This window comes from Lynx canadensis, chromosome A3 (assembly GCF_007474595.2).
Source record: "Lynx canadensis isolate LIC74 chromosome A3, mLynCan4.pri.v2, whole genome shotgun sequence".
Classification (NCBI taxonomy): domain Eukaryota; kingdom Metazoa; phylum Chordata; class Mammalia; order Carnivora; family Felidae; genus Lynx; species Lynx canadensis.
In genome coordinates this window covers 85134102-85158605 of record NC_044305.1, presented here as the reverse complement: position 1 = coordinate 85158605, position 24504 = coordinate 85134102, and the positions used below count along the sequence as shown (strand labels likewise).

General features: G+C 40.2%; 1 protein-coding gene across 1 annotated transcript; it reads left to right on the top strand.

Moving 5' to 3' along the window:
• Positions 1–5089: 5089 nt before the first annotated feature.
• On the top strand, positions 5090–23030 carry CNRIP1 (cannabinoid receptor interacting protein 1). The gene is made up of 3 exons (XM_030310732.1): positions 5090–5821; positions 7855–8005; positions 22019–23030. The coding sequence occupies exons 1-3, from the start codon at positions 5643–5645 to the stop codon at positions 22181–22183; spliced, it is 495 nt and encodes a 164-aa protein (XP_030166592.1). The 5' UTR covers positions 5090–5642; the 3' UTR covers positions 22184–23030.
• Positions 23031–24504: the final 1474 nt, after the last annotated feature.

The window sequence follows — 24504 nt, the reverse complement described above, 5'->3', positions numbered from 1 at the left end:
GATGCTAAATGTTCTGAAAATAAAATAAAATAGGGGGATGGCATGGGGGCTAAATTTAGACCTCTCTAGTGAGCTAACATTTGATCAGGGGCCTGAATACAAAGACAGAACAAGGAATGCAGAGATGCAGTGAAATAGCATTCCAGGAGTTTGGGGGGGAGGGGAGAATGGGAACTTAGTGTCTCACCCAGGCAGAGTTTGAGTTGGGGACAATGAAACCATTCTGGAGATGAACGTTGGTGACGGTTCCACAATGATGAATGTACTTAATACCACAGAAGTGTACACTCTTAAAACTGGTTAAAATGGTCAATTTTATATTATGCATATGTTTTAAACTTTTTTACCATTTATTCATTATTGAGAGACAGAGAGAGACAGAGCACGAGCATGGGAGGGGCAGAGAGAGGGGGAGACACAGAATCCAAAGCAGGCTCCAGGCTCCAGGCTCCGAGCTGTCAGCACAGAGCTGGACACTGGGCTCGAACCCACGAGCAGTGAGATCATGACCTGAGCCGAAGTCGGACATCCAACCAACTGAGCCACACAGGTGCCCCTATATTATGCATATTTTAATCACAATTGTTTTTAAAAGGTTCGTATCTCTATGAAATCTAATTTTAATTGAATATTTATTTTGTGAACAAAAAGTGAGTACTGTTCTTCAGATTACACCCATGGCAGGAATTAACAAAAGTTTTATTTGGATGTCAATTCTTATGCTAAATTGATCCAGAACAAATGCAAGCAAGAACTGATATTAGGATCACCATCACTGAGCCAGAGTCTGCACACTAACTGCATGAGAAGGTAACCAGATTCCCCCAAGAGTCTAGCAGACAAACAGTAGGCCTGTTGCTCATCACCATGGCTACAAAATCCTTTGGGCATAAGTAGGACCTGCATTCTTCAGAAATGGTCTGGGAGAATGGCTTTGCCTTCAAGTCTAGCAAATGAAACTCAGAGAGGGAGTCTTAATAAAATAGACAGTAAACTAGTTAAAATCTCTGCCACTGAGTCAGTCTGAGCAGGAGAGAGGAGTCTGGCACATCACAAATTACTGATACTAATGTTTTTTAAAAAAAGGAAGGAAGAAAGAGCTCCTGCAGGTGTTAAAAACTGAACATAGATTGAATGAAAAAGAAAGTTGCTAAGCATGCTGGGATTGGATTTTATGTATATGTATATGTATATGTATATGTATATGTATATGTATATGTATACACACACACACACACACACACACAGAGCTATGTCTTATGTCATAATGCTGATTGCTTTTTGAAGCCTATTATGAATTTAACACAGAGACTGAAACAGTGAATATGGAAAGTTGCTAGCCTGGTTCCTCTGTCAAGCCCACCATTCACTCGGGCTAAATTTACCAATTTCCAAAAGAATATAATAATGGTTGCCCTGTTGATAGACAATGTTTAAAGTCATCAATTTGAGATAATAACACCAGAGACCCTAAAAATATTTGGCGGGGGGGCGGGGAGGGGGGTGCCTGGATGGCTCAGTTGGTTAAGCATCTGACTTAGGCTCAGGTCATGATCTTGCGGTTTGTGAGTTCGAGCCCTGCGACGGGCTCTGTGCTGACAGCTCAGAGCCTGGAGCCTGCTTCAGATTCTGTGTCTCCCTCTCTCTGTCCCTTCCCTGCTTTTGCTCTGTCTCTCTGTCTGTCTCTCTCTCTCTCTCAAAAATAAACATGAAAAAAATATTTTTTTCAAATAAAAATAGCTACAATTTATTAACTATCTATATGTAGCTGATACTCTTGCTTGTTTTATATAACCTCATTGGGTTCTATGAGCATCATACATGTTACCATTATCATTGAACAAATGAAAAACCTAGGGTTCTGAGAGGTTAAGTAGCTTGGCTTGTTCAAGGTCACTAGCACATAATCAGCAGAGCTGGGATACAAACACAGATCCATTAGACTCTATTCTCATACTCTTTGCACACTTGTGTTAAAAATAAGAAAATTTCCCGTTACTTTTACATTTACTAATTCCATTTTAAGAAGTTGCATTTTATCATTCTGAAAATGTTATTCCTAATGCATTTTGCCCAGCATCTGTACCACCTCATATTTGAAAAGTAATTTATTTTTTTCAGATGTTTTCCATTTTCTCATTTAATTCTCATAGTGTTGGGAAGGACATATTTTAATTCCCATTTTACACATAATGGCAATTGAAATGCAAAGATCTTAAGCGCTTTGCATAAAGCCACTAATTAGTGGCTGAGCCAGCATTCAAACTGGAGTCATCTTACTCCACATCCAATACTCTTTTCAACACACAGGTGGAAGTTGACTTGAGACTGTGGCATTGCTGAACAAAAAGTGGAGGAAAACTAAAATTTCCAAAATGACTTTAAAATAATTCCAAAAGAGTATCACCCTCTTTCCAGTCCCTATCCACCAGAGTAACCAACATTATGCTGGTTGTGTACCTTCTAACTCTTTTTTAAAGGACTAATAAAAACAGATACACATTTATATGGTTTCAATTTTTTTTTTTAGTGTTTTGTAATACTATCATCCTATAGATATTACTTGCAATTAGATTTTTTTTTTCAGTTTACATTACTTCAGATAAATCATATGGGCCTAACTACTTTTCAAGATATGGGAGAATTTACATAAGAACATGTTTAAAACAAGGACAGAAATTCAATGCAACAAATATTTATGGAGCCCCTACTATGTGCCAGGCACTGTTCTATGCATTCTAGGTTACAGCAAAGAACAAAACAAAAGTGTTTGCCCTTGGCCTGCCACAGTTTGCCATTGTGTACTGACCCCACTTTTATCAATAACAGTTTTAGCATATGTGTTTGCTAATACAACATATAATTTATTATATTAACATGGCACAAATTATATAGCATGGGTATATAATAATTTATTTATTGGTTGACATTCAGTTTATGCTTTGTTTTGATTTTTACAATCAATGATGCAATTAACAGCCAAACTACATATATCCAATGTAATGATGATTTTATTTTTTCTGAAGAATTGGTTTTTAAAAGTAGGATTGCTGACCCAGCAATGTACGTACGTACATACATACATACATACATACATGGTTTAACTTTAACAAAATTTTTTAGATTTTTTATTTATTTATTTATTTATTTATTTATTTTCAACGTTTATTTATTTTTGGGACAGAGAGAGACAGCATGAACGGGGGAGGGGCAGAGAGAGAGGGAGACACAGAATCGGAAACAGGCTCCAGGCTCTGAGCCATCAGCCCAGAGCCCGACGCGGGGCTCGAACTCCCGGACCGCGAGATCGTGACCTGGCTGAAGTCGGACGCTTAACCGACTGCGCCACCCAGGCGCCCCTTTATTTATTTTTTAAGTAATCTCTACACCCAACGTGGAGCTCCAACTCACAACCCCAAGATCGAAAGTTGCATGCTCTACCTGAGCCAGGCAGGAGCCCCATTTACAGTTTAACTTTTAATAAATTCATTAAATTACTTCCAATAAAAGGTTGTAGCAATTATATTCTTCCACCAGGTTATGACAGTGCTGATTTCCCTACCTCCTTACTATCACTGAATTTTAAGTCTTTAAACTGATAGACAAACTGATAGACAAACAAAAAAGTTCGATATTACTGACCTAGTTTGCATTCCCCTGGCTTTTCTACTAGAAATGACTAAGCATCCTGACATATGTTTATTGACCATTTGTATTTCCACTTAATATTAATTGCTAATATTAGAGTCAGGCACTGGAATGTGCGTCATCTCATTTGATTATCACAATAACCCTATCAGAGAGATAACGTTTTCTTCCTCTACCCCTTTTGCAAATGAGAAAACCGTTTCCAAGAGGTTATGAAATTTGCCCAAGGTCACACAGCTGGCAAGGTGATAGAGTGAGGGTTTTAACAAGTCTGACTGTAGGGTTTCTGGGCTTAACTACTACATAAACTGCCTCTGCTGCCAAGGAACATTTTCAAGTCAATCCCTCCAGCTTCATTCCCTCCCTTCTAGTGAAGTCTGAACAACTTGGTTAAACTAGCAAATATTTAATCCTTGCAGAAGACACTATGGTAGACATTATTGGGTGATCTGAAGAAGAGCTCCTGCCCCCAAATCTTATTGGGGAACCAAAGTACATTTTATGTAAGGAACATATGTATCAGGTTTTTAAAGGGATTTTATTTAATGTCAACAACTTTGGTATGGTCAACAAACTTATCAATGTAGAGAAGTGAACAATCACACAAAACTCTGCAGCCTGACAGAATTTAATATTATTCAAGAGTAGTGTAGGGAATACGGCAAACAACTGCAAAATGAGAGTTAAAGCTGCTTTAATGTAGGAAACAAATCACTTTTGAGATGATGTTATTTCTAAAGAAAAGCAATACTAACCTGGTTGAACAAAAACTACCGCACAGACCTCTCCCTTCCCATTCGTCCTCACCAACCAACTTCTCCATTTCCCAGGTGCGCTCAGTGGCTCTGGTACTATCCACCCAGGTGGTGCTGAAGCAGGTGCTTTCTCCCGTTTTGCGAAGCCATTTCCAGTACAGCCCTAATACCCTTGATCTCTTGCTTCCCAAATCATGAGCTGTCAACCGACTTCTCCCATGGAGACGCTCCAATCTCGCTCAATAGGAAATCTAAATTCTGCCTTGTCGCAAGGGGTGCCCTGCCAATAATCTTGTGACCAATTCCTCCTCTTGGCCATTGTCACAAGGGTTATTAGCTCATTTTTCAAGATTTATGTAAATGTACGCGACTCATTACACCGTGTCATCCTTGAGAAAAAGATATACATAATAGAAATACACATCTACAAGAAGGCGGAGTTCCTTGAATATGTATTGGTTATTTTTTTATTTTTATTTTTTTTCCTTGCGCACATTTCTAATCCAGTTTAGTTTGCAGGTCACATTAGATGGAATTGCGCCTTCCCTCGGCCATTTCCCCCAAGCTTTGGAAGGACTCATATTTCCTGACATCTAAATCACTGGCTAGCGGTTTCCTGCCCCGCTTCCCGTCTCCTTTTCGCCTCTCAGCCTCCTCCTGCCTGGCTGGTGCCCCGATTCGCCAGCAATGGTGTCCACAGCTCTCAGTCGACCGAAGTGGTCTCCAGATTACGAGGTCTCGGTCCTTGGTGTAGTGTCGCTTAACCCCAGCACCCCAGGACCTCCTCCTTCCCAATCCTCTTCTACGCCCGCCCCGCGTGGCTCTAGGAGGAGCCTAAATGTCCTCTTCCCCAGCTGAAGGGGATTGTGGTGCGTAAACAGGATTAACTCTCTCGCCCCCAGCTGCGCGGATCTGCCCCGGGCCTGCGGGCTGGAGCGAACCCATCAGTGCGCGGAGGGCGCAGCACCGGAGCGGGGGATGGGGCAGCTCGGGGCCTCGGAGCTATCTTCCGGGCGCTCTTCCTCGCCGAGTGGGGCGGGAGGCCACGGCCTCAGGAGCTGCTTCTCAAAACCCAGGGCGAACGGCCGCGACGGCGCGGGCTCTTAGCTGCAGCCTCCCCTCCGCCACAACCCTCTCCCGCCCCGTGCTTCCTCTCCGCCCCCCACGCTCCAGCCGCTCGGTCGCAGCCCGCGCAGTCCTCCGCCCCCCGGAGCCTCCGCGCCGGTCCCGCACCCAGCCATGGGGGACCTGCCGGGTCTCGTGCGCCTCTCCATCGCGCTGCGCATCCAGCCCAACGACGGCCCGGTCTTCTTCAAGGTGGACGGGCAGCGCTTCGGCCAGAACCGCACCATCAAGCTGCTCACCGGCTCCTCCTACAAGGTGGAGGTGAAGATTAAGCCCACCACGCTGCAGGTCGAGTGAGTAAGCGCGCGCACCGCGGCTGCCCGGCCCCGCTAGGGGTCCGCGCGGAGGACTGAGGCCCCCGGGACAGCCTGAGCCTCTCCCCAGTCCCTCTGGCCTCGCGTCGCGCCCAGCGGGCCCAAGGGTGGGGGAAAGAGGTCAGTTCCCTGCTCTTTTTGGTCCCTTCCTCTGTTTTATGCTTGACTTTCCCTATTCACGCTTCCTTCCACCCATTGCGGGGAGGGATGTTTAAAACAGCGTCAGGAAGCCAGGGTTGGGCCGAGGGTTTGTTTTCTTGCAAATTTTTCATCCCTTCTGCCCAGCCCTCGGCGCGGACCCCGAGGCATCCCGGGTGGTTCACCTACCGCAATCCCAGCCCTGTCGACTCGCCGGATTCAGCCAACCGCGAAGCTAAGGAGCGAGAAGGGCTGAGGAATGAGGTGTAAAGGCGGGGATGGGATGATTATTGGGGTTCCCTAAGGGATGCACCCTACTCCACCATCAGCCCTTATGTGACTGGAGACCTCGGGGCTGGAGTAGCAGCCATAAATCCGAGCTCAGCCTCCTCTGCTTGGGCCTAGTTTGCCGGTTTTCCTTGCCAGGTGTTTTTCATTTTCTCCTGATTTGTTTGTTCATCCTGGTGATGGTGCCTGGGATTAGCAACCCCCCTGCCACAAAAGGATGTTTCTTGCTTTATTTGTGGCAGGGATTAACTCTCCCCTGCTACCACAGTTTGGTTCACCCAGTAGACTTCTTCAGTATAGAATGGTGCAGTAGCTTATGGGGAAGTATCTAGGGATGGAGTCCGTTACCTCTCAGCTTCCACTTAACGCATGGTGTGAAGTTTAATATGGAAAGGGGAAATAAACCAGCTTACACTATATCTACCATGTGCTGAGCTCGCAGGGCAGGGAAGGGTTTTGAATCCACCAGATACCTTGTATAGCTGAAGTGTCATCTGTAGTCATTAAATTCAATAAACTTGTATTGGCGTTCTAGGTATCAGGCCCTAATTCAAGGACCTAGAACAAAACTGGTTTGTTTCTGGTGCTCTGGCCCATCTACTTGTCACTGTCCCCCACAGCTACATGCACTGGTTACTTTCATTTCCCAGAGTTCTGTGCATCCCCATATGATCCAGACTTCCTTTCCCATCTTTCCTGGCAACCTCTTCTCCCAAGTTATCTGTTCTATAACACGTTTTCTTCAAGGTGGTTCTCTATTTTTTTAAACTAATCTAAAATGAATGTGTTAATGACAACTATTTTTTCTATTTACACTTTAATTTTATCAAGTCTTTTTTTTTTTTTTTACTGCCCTAACCTAGTAGTTCTTAAACTTGAGTGTCTGTCAGAATCATCTAAAATGTTTATTAAAACACAGATGGCTGAGCCCCACCCTAGTTTCCAGTTTGCTATGTCTAAGGGTAGAGCTTAAAATTTTGTTTTAGGCAGGCGACGCTGACACTGCTGGTCTAGGAACATACCTTGAGAATCACTACCTTAACACAAAGGAATGATGTCAGTGAGAATTCCTGATTCTGTGGCTGGCTTTGAGTAGCCCAAATCATGGGACCTCTGATTGTTGGAACAGAAAAAATCATGAAATAACTAGTTCAGTGTTTCTCAACCCTACCTGCACGTTAGAATCACCTAGAGAACCTTAAGATAAATTTACCAGTGCCCAGACCACACCCAACCAGTTGAATTCTAAGTTCCAGGGTTGGGAATGGGGCTGGGTATAGGTAAGTTTTTCATAGCCCCACAAATGACAAACTATAGAGGAGGACTGATGGAGTCTGACTCAGCCTTGTACAAGTGTTCTGGATGAGAATACTGAGGTGAGTCCAGAGAGTTTAAGTAGTTGGTCTAGGGTCACGTGACTGGTTAGTTGGAGAACTCAAGACTCCTGACTTTTCAGAACTTTCTACAACACCAGAATGTCTCCTTTAGCCAAACCCGGTAGGATTCCTGCCTAGGGTGTGGTCCAGACCAGGATGGGGTACCTAAGCTAATTCCTACCATATATAGTTAACCTCTGTCCATTGCAGGAACATTTCCATTGGTGGTGTGCTTGTCCCATTGGAGCTGAAGTCTAAAGAGCCTGATGGTGACCGAATTGTTTACACGGGCACATATGACACGGAAGGTGTGGCCCCAACCAAGAGTGGAGAACGGCAACCCATCCAGATCACAATGCCGGTAAGACCTGTATGGGGGTGTCAGGGCAAATGGAAACCATGGAAAAGAAAACAGTCACTATCTTCCCTTAAGAAATAAAAGGAAATACTATGAAATTATAAAATATTATTTTAATTCATCATTTCATATTGGAATCTATTTGTCTATAATATCCCAATGCAGTTAATTAAATAATCCGTGCTTCTTCAATGGTCAGTTTCTTAGTAATTTCTTATATGGCAAAAATATTAAATCTCTTCCCACACTTTCTAATCTGTTCCATTGATCTGTCTATTCTTAGGCTAATACTGCATTGTTTTAAATGTATTGCTTTTAAAATATGTGTTCATGTATTTTGTAACTGGCCACCTTATTAAATTTGCTTGCTAAAATTTTTCATTGAATCTTAGGTTTTTCAGATAGGCAGTCATAATCTACATGTAACTGTCATTTTCTGAATCTTGTTTCTAGCCTTACTGCACTGGCTAATGTTTTTAGAATAGTGTTGCATGCTAATGGTGGTAAGAGGTATCCTTGTCTTCAGGGTGTTACTATTAGGTACAATGTTAGTTTTAAATATTTATCATGTTAAAGCATCCTTTTTCTAGTTCACTAAGAGGTATTTTTTTTAGTTGGGAGATGTGTTGAATTTTATCTAATTCCTTTTCCCGTCTATGGAGATAATTGATCTACTTTGATACATTAATGTAAGAATTATATAATAAACTTTCCAATAATAAACTACCCTTTACTTCCTAAAATAAACCATACTTAAATGTTATGTATTTTTTAAAAAATATCACTAAATTCAATATGCTAATATTTTACTTAGGATTTTTTGATTTTTATTTTATTAATTTTTTTATTTGCTTGATTCATCAGCAAATGTGAGGATTTCTTACCTATCAGGCACTGGAGAGGATTAATGAACAAAATAGGTATCCCTGTCTTCATGGGGCTTCTAATCTAGAGGAGGAAAACATACTTTATACATGATTATCAATAAATAAATAATTATTACTATACAACATATATTGGAAAAAGTAGTAGTGCCTTTGGAGCATATACCAAGGGTCTTAATCCTAATCCAAGATTTTGGGGTTGGCCTTATTGAAAAATATACAAACAATAAATAAGAGTTGAGGGAGGAGGGAACACTTGAGGAAAGAGGAGCTACAGAGGTCAAGAGCTGGGGGAGAGTATAACATGTTGTAATGAAGGAGAGAAACCCAGTGTGGGTGGAGCAGAGAGGGAAGCAGAGACCGCTCAAGATAGAGCTGGGGCAGCATAGGTGGATTTCACTACCTCATCTCCAAAGCCACTTTCAGTTTTAAAATGGTATAAGGGTTACAAATATACCTAGTCAGGTGATGAAGGAAGTCAGATTCCCAAATACAGTTATTTAGGAACACACTGAATAGGTCTGAAGGCCAGCAAGTCCCTAGTAGGATTCCTTTTTGATTGGGCACAGATACAGAGAGGAGGGGCTGGGAATATATCCTAGCCTCTCAAGGATTTACATATTTTTTTAACATGAAAAAAATTAAAACTTAAATGTGAAAAGGGGCACCTGGGTGGCTCAGTCAGTTGAATGTCCGACTCTTGGTTTCAGCTCAGGTCATGATCTTAACGCTTTCATGAGTTTGAGCCCTGTGTGGGGCTCCACGCTGATAGTATGGACCCTGCTTGGGGGTTCTCTGTCTCTCCTGCTCTCTGCCCCTCCCCAACTCATGCTGTCTCTGTTTCTCTCAAAATAAATAAACTTTAAAAATGAAATAACATATCAAGTTTCAGAAATTTGAACAAAAACTTTTTAAATTTTTTTTTTTTTTAGTGTTTATTTATTTTAGAGAGAGACAGAGCATGAGCAAGGGAGGGGCAGAGAGAGAGGGAGACATAGAATCCGAAGCAGGCTCCAGGCTCTGAGCTGTCAGCACAGAGCCCAATGCGGGGTTCAAACCCACAAACCTCAAGATCTTGATCTGAGCTGAAGTTGGACATGTAACCAACCGAGCCACCCAGGCACCCCAAGAAAAATTTTAAATCGACAGTAATCCCTACATTTTGACTCTGTTGATTTTCAGATTACCTTTCACATATATATAGTTTAGAGTTGCAGTCATTTTTATTATATAATCGTGCAACATTCTATACATATTCATTGTTATAATTTTAATGGCAACATAAGACTCTATAATGCTATGTCATAATGATTAGACTGTTCCCCAGAGATTAGGTATGTCAATTGTTCTCATCATAAAAAGTGCTATGATGAATAATTCTGTGCATATAACTACCTCAATAGGAGTAATATTATTTGGCCAAAAGAAATCCTTATGGCTGTTCCCACATATGGCCATTTGTTTTCTGTTTTTGTTTTTGTTTTTGTTTTTTTTAAGTGTTGTATGTACTCACTTTACAATGTTACCAGCAATATAGAAGTCTGCTATAATCATGACATAATGGGGAATTAGTTTAAAAAATAATACATTTTCTACTTTACACTTTTTACTATAATTTACAAGAATGAACATTTCAACATTTAATTTTCTTTTTGTGTAAATTGGTTCTTTCATGTTTTGTCAATATTTCTATCAAAGATTATTTTTTTAAAATCAGAGTCCTAGGGCATGCCTGGGTGGCTCGGTTGAGCATCTGACTCTTGATTTCAGTTCAGGGCATGATCTCAGGGTCATGGGATAGAGCCCCTCATCGTGCTCTAAACTGAATGTGGAGCCTACTTAAGATATTCGCTCTCTCTCCCCTCTTTCCCCTCTCTAACCTCCATCTGCCCCTCTACCCTGCTCACATGCTTGCTAGCACTCTCGCTCTCTCTCTCTCAAATGAAATAAAGTAAGGGGCGCCTGGGTGGCTCAGTTGGTTAAGCACCCAGCTTCAGATCAGGTCATGATCTTGTAGTCTGTGAGTTCGAGCCCCATGTCGGGCTCTGTTCTGACCCCTCAGAGCCTGGAGACTACTTCAGATTCTGTATCTCTCCCTTTCTGCCCCTTCCCCACTCATGCTCTGTCTCTCTCTCAAAAATAAGTGAACATTAAAAAAAATTTTTTAATAAAATGAAATAAAGTAAAATAAAAAAGTGGAGTTCTCATGAAGATTTTTTTATATCTGTCATATCTGTCGTATTTCTCTCACTATTGCTTTGCTTACTTTAATTTTCCATTGTGTAGAAACATAATTACATTTAAATCTCTCCTTTTCCTTTATGATTTCTTCTATTTAAAACTGAGAAAGTTATTTTTCCAGAGTTGACAGTTTATTTTGATGTTTCCATAATTTTAGATTTTATGTTATTTAACTTTCTGCTCATTCAAACTTGATCTATATGTTTATACTATAGATCATCTTACAAAGGATTTAAGATTGTATTAGCATTTTTTGAGTCCCCGTAGTAAAGCCCAGGTTCTTACCTATAATGCCCACATCTAGAAGAAGCAAGTGTTTGATAGTTGATTGTTCCAACAATGACCACACTGGTCATGAGCATTGTCCATGTACTTGTATGGTATCTGTAATAGGCTGATTCTAAGGAAAAAATTGAAGTTATAGAAGATTTCCTGATAAAGTCAGCAGACTTAATGTTAAATTCAAATTTCATTCTAGTAATGAAAGCCTCACATAGCCTTTAACACTATTTTATGACTTTTGTCATCAGTGTTTCAAGCTTAAGTATTGTAAATTACAGACACAACCACACTTTCACAGACAATAAGGAAGCCTTGAAATGTCCAAGTAAATCCAATTAATCAAGTAGGTGAATCCAGCAAGGGAAACTGAATTAAGGGTATACAAGAGAAACTTCTTAGAAGTGTAAAGTTACTTCAAAGTATTTTTTTTTTTTACCTTTGGATAAATAATGCTGGGATTATTGGCTATTTGGTGGGGGGGGAGGGGCGGGGAATCACTGTTATTCTTTCCTGATATCATACCTCAAAATATATTTCAGATGGATCAAGGGGTTAACTGTAAAAAGTCAACTTCTTAAAAAATTGGCATGAAAAGAATTAACTTAAACCTGAAAGAAATGGAAGATATCCAAAGCTAAAAATTGAAAGTTTTGATTAAATGCAATGTAAAGTTTCTGTCAAACATCATAAAGTTAAATTTTCATTAAAACATTTAAAAAAAAATTTTAACATTTATTTATTTTTGAGGGAGAGAGAGAGACAGAGCGTGAACTGGGGAGAGGCAGAGAGAGAGGGAGACACAGAATCTGAAACAGGCTCCAGCACAGAGCCTGACACGGGGCTCGAACTCACAAGCTGTGAGATCATGACCTGAGCCGAAGTCGGATGCTTAACTGACTGAGCCACCCAGCACCCTATCATTAAAAGACCATTTCAATTAAAAGGCAAATAGCAATTGTTGAAAAACTTATTTGTAACATGCATAGTATCCTAAGCTATGTTGCCTTGATTTTCAGCCACTGCCCACACAGACCTTGCTTGCTGCCATTAGTGACTTTTCACAGCCCTTTACTACCCACTGAAGCTGAAGGCAGGAAGTAGTCAAATGATATCTGACTTAGGCTAATGGCAGTGATCTGTTTATTCAGATAATTCCAGAGGCCCGGCACTGGGAGTAAATAAAGTGATACCCAACTCTTAAAGCTCTCAACCTGCACTTCAAACACCAGCACTGATTTGTACGTTAATGTGACTGATGCCCCACTCAGTCCCTCCAAGGAGAGAGTCCAGGTGGAGATTCTGTTGGTACAAATCATCCCATTCCCCTTTTGTTGGCCCTCTTCAGTGGGAGGCTGGTGGGAGTTTGAAGGAACAAAAAGGGCAGGGACTTATAGGAGCTTGTTAGGAGGCTATGTGCACAGAGGTAGGTAGCCTTACACATGTCTTCCCAAATAGAAAAGTTGTTCCTCATGTCCGCTCTGTGGAGTCATTTGGCAAGATCTGTAACTTAATATACAAAGAATTCTTAGAAACCAGTGAGAAAAAGATAACCATGGGATGTGGCAAATGGAAAAATAAGCAAAAAAAAAAAAAAAAAAGCAATTCACAGAAGAGGAAATACAAATGACCAATATATATATTTTTAAATGGCTTGATTTCACTATTGTTAAAAACAAAAACAAAAACAAAAAACAAAACCCTACAAATAGTGCAATGCCAATTTTCACCTACAAAGTTGGTAAAATATTAAAAAATAATACCAGTTCAGTGCGAGCATATTTCTTAATGAAATATAGTAATTTTTATAAGTTGATTTTGTATCCTACATACTTGCTAAATTCACTTATTAATTTTAGTAGCTTTTTATTAGATTGCTTAGTATTTTCTGCAGAGTTGTTCATCTATAAATAGAAACAGTTTTACTTTCCCCTTTTTTTTTTCCCTCTTGCCTTAAGGTACTGGCTAGGACCTTCAACACAGTGCTAAACAGAAGTAGTAAGAGCTGATGTTCTTGCCTTATTTCCAATCTTACAGGGAAAGAACTCATTCTCTTACCTTTAAGGGTGATATTAACTATAGATTTTTTTATCAATGCCCTGTAGTCAGATTAAAGAACTTTCTTTCTAGCCCCAGTTTGCTGAGAGTTTTTATCATGAATGGATGTTGAATTACCAAATGTTGAATTATCCATCTATGGATATGATAATATGGCTTTTCTTCTTTATTTTTGTTAATACGGTGAATTACAGGGATTTTAAATTAGTGAACCATCCTTGAGTTCCAAGGATAAACCTCTCTTGGTACTGTTGTAAGATCCTATTTCTAGATTTGATTTATTAATATTTCAAGCAAATAAAAGTTAAAAGCAAATTTTATGCATAAGTCCATGAGGAATTTTTGTCTGTAATTTACCTTGTAGTATCTTTGTCATTTGTGTTACGATAAAACTGTCTTCATAAAATGAATTAAGGGGCAGATGGCTGACATAGAAGAGCATGCAACTCTTAATCTCTGGGTTGTGAGTTTGAGCCCAACATGGGGTATAGAGATTACTAAAAAATAAAGTCTTTAAGGGGTACCTGGGTGGCTCAGTTGGTTAAGCATCTGACTTCGGCTCAGGTCATGATCTCATGGTTCGTGAGTTCAAGCCCCGTATCAGGTTCTGTGATAACAGCTTGTAGCCTGGAGCCTGTTTCAGATTCTGTGCCTCCTTTGCTCTCTCTGCCCCTCCCCCACCTATGCTCTGTCTCTGTCTCTCTTTCTCTCTCAAAAATAAACATTAAAAATTTTTTAATTAAAAGATCTTTAATAAATAAATAAATGAATAAACAATAAAATGAATTGAGAAGTGTTCCTTCCTCTCTTGTCTAAAAGAATTTATGTAGAATTGTTATTTTTCCCTTAAATGCCTGAATTTATCAGTGAAGCCATTTGGGCCTGAAATTTTCTTTCTGGGAAGATTTTTAACTTTGGATACAATTTCTTCAGTAGATGGAGGTCTACAAACAGCCTGTAGCCTTCAAGGATTTTGTCCATTTCATTAACTGTATTGGTATAAAGTTGTTCCTAATTTAAAGTCTTTAGGATCTATAGTGATAATATCTCTTTCATTCCTGATATTGGTAACTTGTTTTCTTTTTCTTGCTCTGTTTTTCTAGGGGTTTATCAATTTTTAAATTTTATTTGTTTATTTATTTAAAGTAGGCCCCAAACCCAGTGTGGGGCTTGTACTCACGACCCTGAGATTAAGAGTCACGTTCTCCACTGACCAAGCCAGCCAGATGCCCCTACGGTTTATCAATTTTTTTTTTTAATTTTTTAATGTTTATTTATTTTTGAGAAAGAGCAAGAGAGAAAGAGCATGAGTGGGAGAGGAGCAGGGAGAGAGGAAGACACAGAATCTGAAGCAGGCTCCAGGTTCTGAGCTGTCTGCACAGAGCACGACGTGGGGCTCAAACTCACAAACCATGAGATCATGACGTGAGCCCAAGTCATAAACTTAACCAGCTGAGCCACTGAGGCACCCCAGGGTTTATCAATGTTTAAGACCTCTTCCAAAAGCCAGATTTTTGGTTTCATACTTTTTCTTTGCACTTTTTTTCTCTAGAGTCTTATAGTCTTTATCATTTTCTCTTTTCTGTTTCATTGATTTCTACTTTTTATTATCTTCTCTACCACTGGACTGACTAAAATTAAGAGGACTGGCAATGCCAACTGTTGGATAGGATGTAGAGCAACTGAAATTCTCATATTGCTGGTAGGAATGTAAAGTGGTGCAATCAGGAAAAGTTTGACAGTTTCCTATAAAGTTAAACATACTGTATAATTCACAGAAGTTTTAGTCCTATCTGTTCAACTAAGAGAAATGGAAAACACGTATTTACTAATAAAACTTCGAAAGGTACAGGAGTAGACAGGCTTGGAATCTGGTAGGAACTGATAGATCACTCCACACTAAAAGTCACAGATGCTTATTATACTGAATTTGTTTACCAATGAAGTAACATCATGCTTCTACCAATATAATGTTGCTCTGTGCTCTCAAGTCAATGGATTTCTGAGTGACCTTATTTTTGGTGAATTTCATATGTCTCTAATGGAAGTGGGTGGCGTGGTGAGAAGTACTCTAATGATTCTAGGCCAACTGGTTGTAGGACCATCGATATTATTTAAAACAAACTTTTCAGACTCCTTATTTGTTACTGAAGATGACAGATGAGTCTCCTCTCCATGGAACTGGATGCTTCTCTTCCATATCAGTTGTAAAATAAAAACATACCAAGGCTTGCAGCTTGTACAGACAAATGGCAAATAACATGTCCAGGTCTATAGTAAAGTGTCACTTTCAGAATACAGTAGACTGGGTGGCTTAAACAACAAATATTTATTTCTCACAGTTCTGGAGGCTGAATTCCAAGACCAAGGCACTAGCAAATTTGGTGTCTGATGAGAGCCCTCTTGTTGGTTTAAACAGTTGCTTTCTTGCTGTATCCTCACATGAAAAAGCATAGAGACATCATCCCTTTTTTGTCTATTTTTATAAGGGCACTAATTCCATTCACAAGGGCTACACCCTCATGAACTAATTTCTTCTGAAAGGCCCCACCTCCAAATACCATCACATTGGGGATTTAGGCTTCAACATATGAATTTGCGGTTGGGGGGGGGGGGTGGATACACACATTCAGTGCCTAGTAGTGTCCTAAAGCGTTCTACATATGACAGTCCATTCATGTTCTTAAGGAGAAAAAAGAAAAATTGTTCCATTAACTCTTATCTCATTTGCTTATATAAGCAGTTTGGTTTAGTGATAATAACTACTAGATAGGAATTAGGAAACCTAAGTTCTTGACTTTCTTCTATCATTAGTTAGCTGCATAGTCTAGACCTAGGGCAGTCACTTAACCTCTCTGAATCTTAGTTCTTTCATCTGTAAAATGGAAATGCTAAAACTGGTCAAAAGACCAGAGTAGAATGACATATGTAAGGTATTATATAAAATAAGAAGTGCTATACAAATGCAGAGAATCCTACCTGTGTAAATCACATCACCCAGGGAGCCTGACTGGGTAAGTTTTCCTTGGAAGGCACAGATGGGTTGGGAGGGAGTAGAGAGCCTGTGTAGTTGCTTCTGTTCTTTAAGAAGAATATCAGTGAGACCCCATCTGCTCCTATATCAGAGGAGAAGAAATTCTCAGCTAGGTGTTGAGGCATCCTGGAAATAGAACTCCAGAAGAAAGACCAGGAAGAAGGCTAATGGGAAGTTAGGACAAGTAAGGCATGGGGAAATATATGCATAGGTAGCAGCAATTAACTACAATATGACCTTGGGTCCAGTACTAATGAAAGAAAAAAACAGGGTGCCTGGATGGCTCAGTCTGTTGAGCATCTGACTCTTGATTTCAGCCCAGGTCATGATCCTAGGGTCATGGGATCTAGTCCCATGTTGGGCTCTGAGCTGGTGCTGAGTGTGGGTGTGGAGCCTGCTTGAGATATTCTCTCTCTCTCTCTCTCTCTCTCTCTCTCTCTCTCTCTCTCTCTCTCTCTCTGCCCTTCTTCCCTGCTCATACTCTTCTTTCTCTCTCAAACTTTAAAAAAAAGAATGATTTCCCCCAAATCGGGTAAACTAAAAGACTTGGAGATGTATGACTTAGAGAAACAGTTTACCAGTATCAGCTCTGGAGAAAGTAGCTATAATGTATGGACTCACCAAATTATGATAGTAGCCAATAAAACTATTACAAATCCCAAGCATATGCAGCTATTAAAGAGGAAGGTACTTTATAATTCAGTTTTCTGGTTTCTGTTTTCATTGACGTTCAAGTACACATTTAGTATTTCGTTCAGCTACTGAAGAGCTGAGATTAAGCCTTTAAGATACATCAGGCTCTGCTCTGACAGCGTGGAGGCTGCTTGGGATTCTCTCTGCCCCCCACCCATACTTCCTCACATGCACTCTCTTTTTCTTTCTCTCAAAATAAAAATAAACCTTTTTTAAAAAGAGGAAAAAAAAATGAATTAGAAGCACCTAAACATTCCATATCTTTTAGCTCTGACTGTTGCTGTCAGCAGATTTCTACAGTGGTCTCCTGTGTTACCTTGAGACTTTCTTAATTTTTAGGTTATTCAGATACAGTGTCACACCTTAAGGTTTTTCTTCCCTGTAGTCATAATCATCTTTGTTTTTGCAACCAACTTTTATTTATTTATATCTATTTCAAGAAAGGCCTCGGTGTTGTTTCTCCCACTTACCTAGCATGGTCTCAAGCTGCTTTCCTCAAAAGATTAGCTGGTATGTGTAAAATATTTTTATAGCTTAATGTAATTCAATTGTACTTAAAATGTGCAGTGCCCTGTGCTGGTCAAATAATAATAATAATCCCTCTTTAAAAATCTTGGTCATTTATAAAATGAGATTTCAATTTATTCTTCCCATAACGACCCTACTGTCAACAAAGCTGTGATCTTTTCATTACTATATATGTATCCTTGATAGAATTTATAAAACTGCTGGGGTGAGGGAGATATATATGTTAATTTTTTAGGGATGATAAATCCATTTCACCCTTTAAAATATTCTGATTATAGGGGTTTCTGGGTGGCTCAGTTGGTTAAGTGTCTGACTTTGGCTCAGGTCATGATCTCACGGTTTGTGGGTTCAAGCCCCACGTGGGGCTCTGTGCTGACAGCTCAGAGCCTGGAACCTCCTTCAAATTCTGTGTCTCCCTCTCTTTCTGTGTTCCTTCCCTGCTCACTCTCTGTCTCTCTCTCTCTCAAAAATAAATAAACATTAAAAATAAAAACAAAATGTTCTGATTATAAAAGTAACATATTTATTGCAGAAAATTCAAGTAGAAAAGATGGAAAAACACTCAATTTCTTTACTTAGAAACTTTATTGTTAATATTTTTCTACTATCTTTTTTATGTCTTATATTACATACTGGAGCTCATACTGTATATATACTGTCTTTATCCATCTTTTGCTTGTTGATACTGTTCTAAGCATTTTCTCTCATCATTAAAAACCCCACATTCCTGTGAAATGGTTATATAAATCCATCATATGGATATGCCACCACTTCTATTATATTACCCTGAAGTTGAATGCTTAAATTGCTTCTGGTATTCAGAAATTTTTACCAAGTTGATAGGTGAATAATATCTCTGTAAAAGTTCACATGTATTTTTAATTTTTTATTTTATTGTAGAGAGAGAGCATGCACATGACTAGGGGAGAGGAGCCGAGATTGGGGGGGGGAGAGAGAGAAAGAGAGAGGGAGGGAGGGAGGGAAAGAATCTCAAGCAGGCTGCACACTCAATGTAGAGCCTGACACAGGGCTTAATCCCACAGCTCTGGGATCATGACCTGAGCTGAAATCAGGAGTTGGATGTTCAACAGACTGAGCCACCCAGGGTCCCCTAATATTACATTAGAAGATTTTTCAGATGTTAGCTATTTTTTTCTTTTTAATGAATGTGTTCCAGCTTTATCCAAATATTCATAGTAGCTTACTAATGAATCATATAATCTTTTATATTCAGGATGTTAACTATTTGGTAATATCTGTTGTAAATACAGTTTAGCTTAATTTTCCTTTCTGATTATAAAAACTAAATCATTGAATTTTGAAAATACAAGTAAGTATACAGGACAAATAAAACCCATTCCATCAGTGTTTCTAACATGAATATGTATATTTTAATTGAATTAATACCAGATGTTCTTGTTGGTACTCTGCTTAGTTCAGGTAACAATGGAGAATAATAGAAAAAGTTTATTAAATATCTACATTTAGTGGGAAACTGGGTGGCTCAGTCAGTTAAGCAGCCGACTTAAGCTCAGGTCATGATCTCATGGTTTATGAGTTCAAGCCCCTCATCAGGCTCTCTACTGTCAGCACAGAGCCCACTTCAGATCCTTTGTCTCCTACTCTCTTTGCCCTTCCCCTCCTCTTTCTCCCTCTTACAAAAATAAATGTACATTAAAAATAATAAATTTTTGCATTTAGAATTTCTATATAGTATTCCACTACATAGATATACCATAAAACTGTCTTAAAGATAGGCATTTAGTGTTTAGGTTTTCACTACTATAAAGACTGTGTTATTTATTTATTTGTTTGTTTGTTTGTTTATTTATTTATTTATTTATTTATTTATTTAGAGAGTGAGTGTGAGTATGCAGTGGGGTGGGTGAGGGAGTGGGAGGGAGTAAGAGAGCAAAAGAGAGAGAAAATCTCAAGCAAGCTCCATGCTGTCATCATGGAACCCAATGAGGGGCTGGATGCTGGATCCCCAGAACTGTGAGATCATGACCTGAGCTGAGAGCAAGAGCCCATCACCTAACCAACCAAGCCGCCCAGGCGCCCATCACTGTGATGTTCTTAAGATAAATTAGAAGTAGAATTGCTCAACCCAAGTATATTCACTCTTTAACCCTTTCTAAAGCCTGTACAATTCAATTCCCACTGGCAGTGTTTAGGATATCTGTTTCCTTGTAGCTCACTAAAAATCCATATTTCTTTTTTTTTTTAACCAACTTTGAGGCGTAGTTTCCATGTAATGAATGCACTCATTTTAAGCATACTGATCAATGAGCTTTGACAAATATACATATACTTGTATAACCACCACCCCAGTCAAGATGTAAAACATTTTCCCCAAAAAAGATCCCTCTTGTAGATTTTCATCAATCATTAATCCCTTCCTCCTACCGCAGGTTCTTTTTTAATTTTTTTTTTTTAACATTTGTTCATTTTTGAAAGGCAGAGATAGAGTGTGAATGGGGGAGGGGCAGAGAGAGAGGGAGACACAGAATCTGAAGCAGGCTCCAGGCTCTGAGCTATCAGCACAGAGCCAGACGCAGGGCTCAAACTCACGGACCACGAGCTCATGACCTGAGCCAAAGTCAGCCACTTAACCGACTGAGCCACCCAGGTGCCCCCCCTCCCACCTCAGGTTCTAAGTAACCCCAGATGCTTCCTGCTTCCTGTCAGGATAGGTTGTATTCCATCACTATAGATTGGAGAGATAGATAGGCAGACAGACAGACAGGTGTGGGGGGGCGGGGGAGAGGGAGGGAGGGAGGGAGGGAGATGGAATGGAATCATACAGTATATGTGTTCTTTGGGATCTGAATTCTTTTGCTCAGCACATGTTTGAGATCCATCGTTGTTGCTGCCTGAATCATTATGTTTCTTTTTATTGTTGAGTAAAATGCCATTTTATAGATATACCAGAACTTGTTTATCACCAAGTGAGTAATGAAACATTGGGTTGATTCCAATCTGGGGCTATAGTGAATAAAGCACCCGTATACTTATACAGGTCTCTAGACTGTTAAGCCGTGATCCACTAGAAAAAGGTTCTTTTCTTACCTGGGGAAAGAGTTGGGGACTCTAGGTATATCACCCATTGTTTCAAGTCAGGCAGATTTCTCAAAGGAAAGCCAAACCTTGTTTTGGAATCAAATTAGCAGGATGAGGCAATGGTGCAGGATATAATTTTGAGAGCATCTTGGAAAGCCATCTGGGAAGCACCTGATCATCCTCCTCCTGTAGCAGCCTCAAGCATAAGGCTCCTGTTGCTCACTGCCCTGCCACCCTCCACGTCTTCTGGCTCCTGACAAGTCTAAGAATTCTGCCAAGTCAGTCCCTCTCCCTTCCCATGACAGGAGAGGGTCAGAGGAGAAAATAACGTCAGGCATCATGCTGTGTAATGCCAGATCCCCTAAATAGCTCCAGGAGGCAGTAGCAGGGTCAGGCTACCCTGCAGGCCACTTGAGCACCTGCCCAGTGGCCTCTAGGCTATTCTATGCCCTCTTCTTAGCCACATGGGAATTGTATGCTTATGGCTCAGGAAAAATCTGTGCAGTGACCCGCAGGGCCTACCTTCTGGAAGTAAAATGCAAACTTCTTGAGGGCAAGAATCACACCTTATACACATTTTTATATGTGTAAGGCACATAGTAGGTACTTAAATGTGGCTTTTGATAATGTGTAACCAAAGCCTGAGACATAGGCCTGGATTCCTGACTTATAAAACTCAATAGTATTTGCAAAAGTTAAAGAAGGGTCTTAAACAATCAAATGCTAAGAAAATATTTTCCCCTGGAATTGAAAGTAATGATGGAAGAGCAATTGTGTCTTATGTTTAGTGATATAATTCATATGTTATTTCATACAACTGTCTTTTGAAATAGAAACCAAAAGATAATCATTAATGACTATTCCCTCTCTTCTCTTCCTCATCCCCCTTTGTAACAAGCTCTGAAATTTTGAGATTCAAAGAGTGGTTTCCAATAATTAAATTTGGAAAACAGATAAATTTGAGGAGTTATTTTTATTGAAGACAGTGTGACAGCAAATGCCACTGGTACAATGGGAATAAGATTCTACAGAGGGGGGAAAAAGTGGTTTACAGCTTTTCAGGAAAATATCTCACATAATAAAGGAAAACAGTGCATTAAAATAAAGGCCTAAGCTTTGCAGACCAAAAGAATCCTGACTGATTACTATTGATTATGCAGGATCTCTCACTACCATTAGCTCTTACCTGTTGCTTATGGCAGAATGAGGTTTTTATGGGGCGTGTTTCTCTTCCCTCAGTTCACTGACATTGGGACCTTCGAGACAGTGTGGCAAGTCAAGTTCTACAATTACCACAAGCGAGATCACTGCCAATGGGGAAGCCCCTTCTCTGTCATTGAATACGAATGCAAGCCCAATGAGACACGTAGCCTCATGTGGGTGAACAAGGAGTCCTTCCTCTGAAAATGGCTCTTTCTGATGATGCTGGACAATCTCTTCAAAACCCTACGTTTAGATAACCCAGCACAAGCCTTCACCAAGGCACACCACAGCGTTGCTGTTACCCATCGGGTGCTGATGACCTACTAGCCCCGACTATTTTGAAAGTGTAATTCCCTTCTGATGCAATGCTCCTGACACAAAAGATTGTGAGTGATGTGCCATCCCCAAGAAGATCCCTTTCTGTATTCTGTGTTGGTGTTCCTGCATCCAGTTGTTCCCGGTCATGCCGTTGACCGCTTGTGAGGAGCTCAGTGGAATTGCAGACATATCCCCTTCTTAATGATTCCACTGAATGTGGTGTTTTGTTTCCAAGTTGAGTGATTTCCCCCTTTTTTTTGTAAAATGCTAAATAAAAAATAACAATGTGTTGTGGGTTCTCTCCCAAGTGTAATATGGTAACATGTAACTTGCAATGTTATGTGGCTCTCTAAGCAGGCTTGGTGAAAATGTAATACAAACAGCAGTGAGTTGGACTCAGATGCTGTGCTTCCTATAAACAGCTCAGCTTTTTCAGGGAACAATAATGACAAATAAAAGGACAAATATTTAAGAAGTATTTATAACACATTAAAACTCTTTCAAGTAACTTAAGGTATTATGCTATGGCCTAACAGAAATGGGAAAAGGCATCGTTGGGGTCCACTGTTAAGGTGACAGAAGTTGTAGGGTTACCCTTTTGGCAAGCTACCCTAGTACTCAAACATGCATATGATGGCATCCCTACGTTCCCCTTCACTTGAACTTTGTAAAACTGTGTATGCAACTGTAATGAACTTTTGATATTTCTTAATAAAGGTATTAAAAATCATGCCTTGACTTGCCTTCTTAATTTGGTTACTATCTGTCTAGCAGGTGGATCACTGCTTCAGGTTAGCCCTATTCAGCTCTCCAGCTAAATTGCAGGATAAGGAGGATATACCTGGAGTAGAATTAGCACACTTAATCATAGATCAGCTTTGACAGTCAACACTCCAGCCAGCTCTAACAAAGTTAGCAGAGACTCTGGCACTTGGTGAGCAATCAGAAAAGCTTATCCTGGGGCGCCTGGGTGGCTCAGTTGGTAAAGTGTCTGGCTGGCTCGGGTCATGATCTCATGGTTCATGAGTTTGAGCCCAGCGCCAGGCTCTCTGCTGTCAGTGTGGAGCCCACTGCGGCTTCTCAAACTCCCTCTCTGTTTGGCCCTCCCCCGCTTGCTCACTCTCCCAAAAATAAATAAACATTTATAAAAAAGAAAATGTTTGCCCTGTCTTCTCTCTGCTCCTCCTTCCACAACGACCAGTCTCATCAGCTGGCTATGTAGCTGAGCAGCCTGAGGATGCACTACTGTAACAGAGCACGTACACCAGGGTAGAGACCTCCTTGCTTGCTCCCAGGGTACTGCAAGTTAGGTGACACAAAGCCCTTACTCCATGCAGTTTGAGAGTAAATTCCCTGAGAAGGAAAGAAACTTTTTCTGGAAAAGTAACATACTACTCTGCAACAGTGTTGTCATGTTCACTTGGGAAGAACAGATCCTACCGTGTTGGGAAAAGTTAGCTGTGGCTTTGCTTTTTTTGCCACCTGCAAAGCCTTTGTAGGAATATGCTAGGTTAATGGAAGTGTAAGCCGTTTATCGTAGAACCACGTTGGCGAGGCTGGCCCCAAACCCTTTGCCCCTCTAAGTCACGTACCTGTAATGAGTCTGTACCGCCAGCAGGGCACAGCAATGCCTTGGGTTTAGGCTAGTCATGAGCGATGTTGAAAGAGAGCAGTATGTTTCTCAATTCATTTGTCAAAAATAATAGTGTCTATTACAACTGCTAAATACAAGCATTAATCCATTCCTAACCTCTGTATTTTAAAAACCAACGTTCAATTATTTGAACAGACATTGAGATAAGTAATGGATTTACTACAGACAGAGGCTTAAGTTTTCTTCCAGAATATCCAATAGAAATGCAGGCTTACAGGCGGTGGGAAAACGTGAAAATAATATCTTCTAGTCTTTTGAAGCATTCGATTAGGAAATACTTTCATTTGTGAAATGAGGTTTCAAGCTAGTGACTCCTCTGTCAGGGCTTTAGTATTGGTTTTGAGGAGGGGAAGCAATATCACAGCTTCTGTAATTTTTTTTTTTTTTTTTCAACCAGAGGCTTTAATTTTTGAGTTTAGAATGACGCAGGGCTGGGGCAATATGACCTGGTGTACCTGCACACACCCTCCCACAGAAGAGTGGGAAGGTGAGCCCCAGACAAGAAGCTGGAGGATCTGAGTCCCGCAAACATGCTGGTTGAGCCTAAGTG

What these genes read in the sequence shown, in the direction of transcription:
- CNRIP1 (XM_030310732.1), top strand. Translation starts at nt 5,643, where the DNA reads ATGGGGGACCTGCCGGGTCTCGTGCGCCTCTCCATCGCGCTGCGCATC. An exon ending in CCCACCACGCTGCAGGTCGA is followed by an intron (nt 5,822 to 7,854) that starts GTGAGTAAGCGC and finishes TGTCCATTGCAG; the next exon opens with GAACATTTCCATTGGTGGTG. An exon ending in CCATCCAGATCACAATGCCG is followed by an intron (nt 8,006 to 22,018) that starts GTAAGACCTGTA and finishes CTCTTCCCTCAG; the next exon opens with TTCACTGACATTGGGACCTT.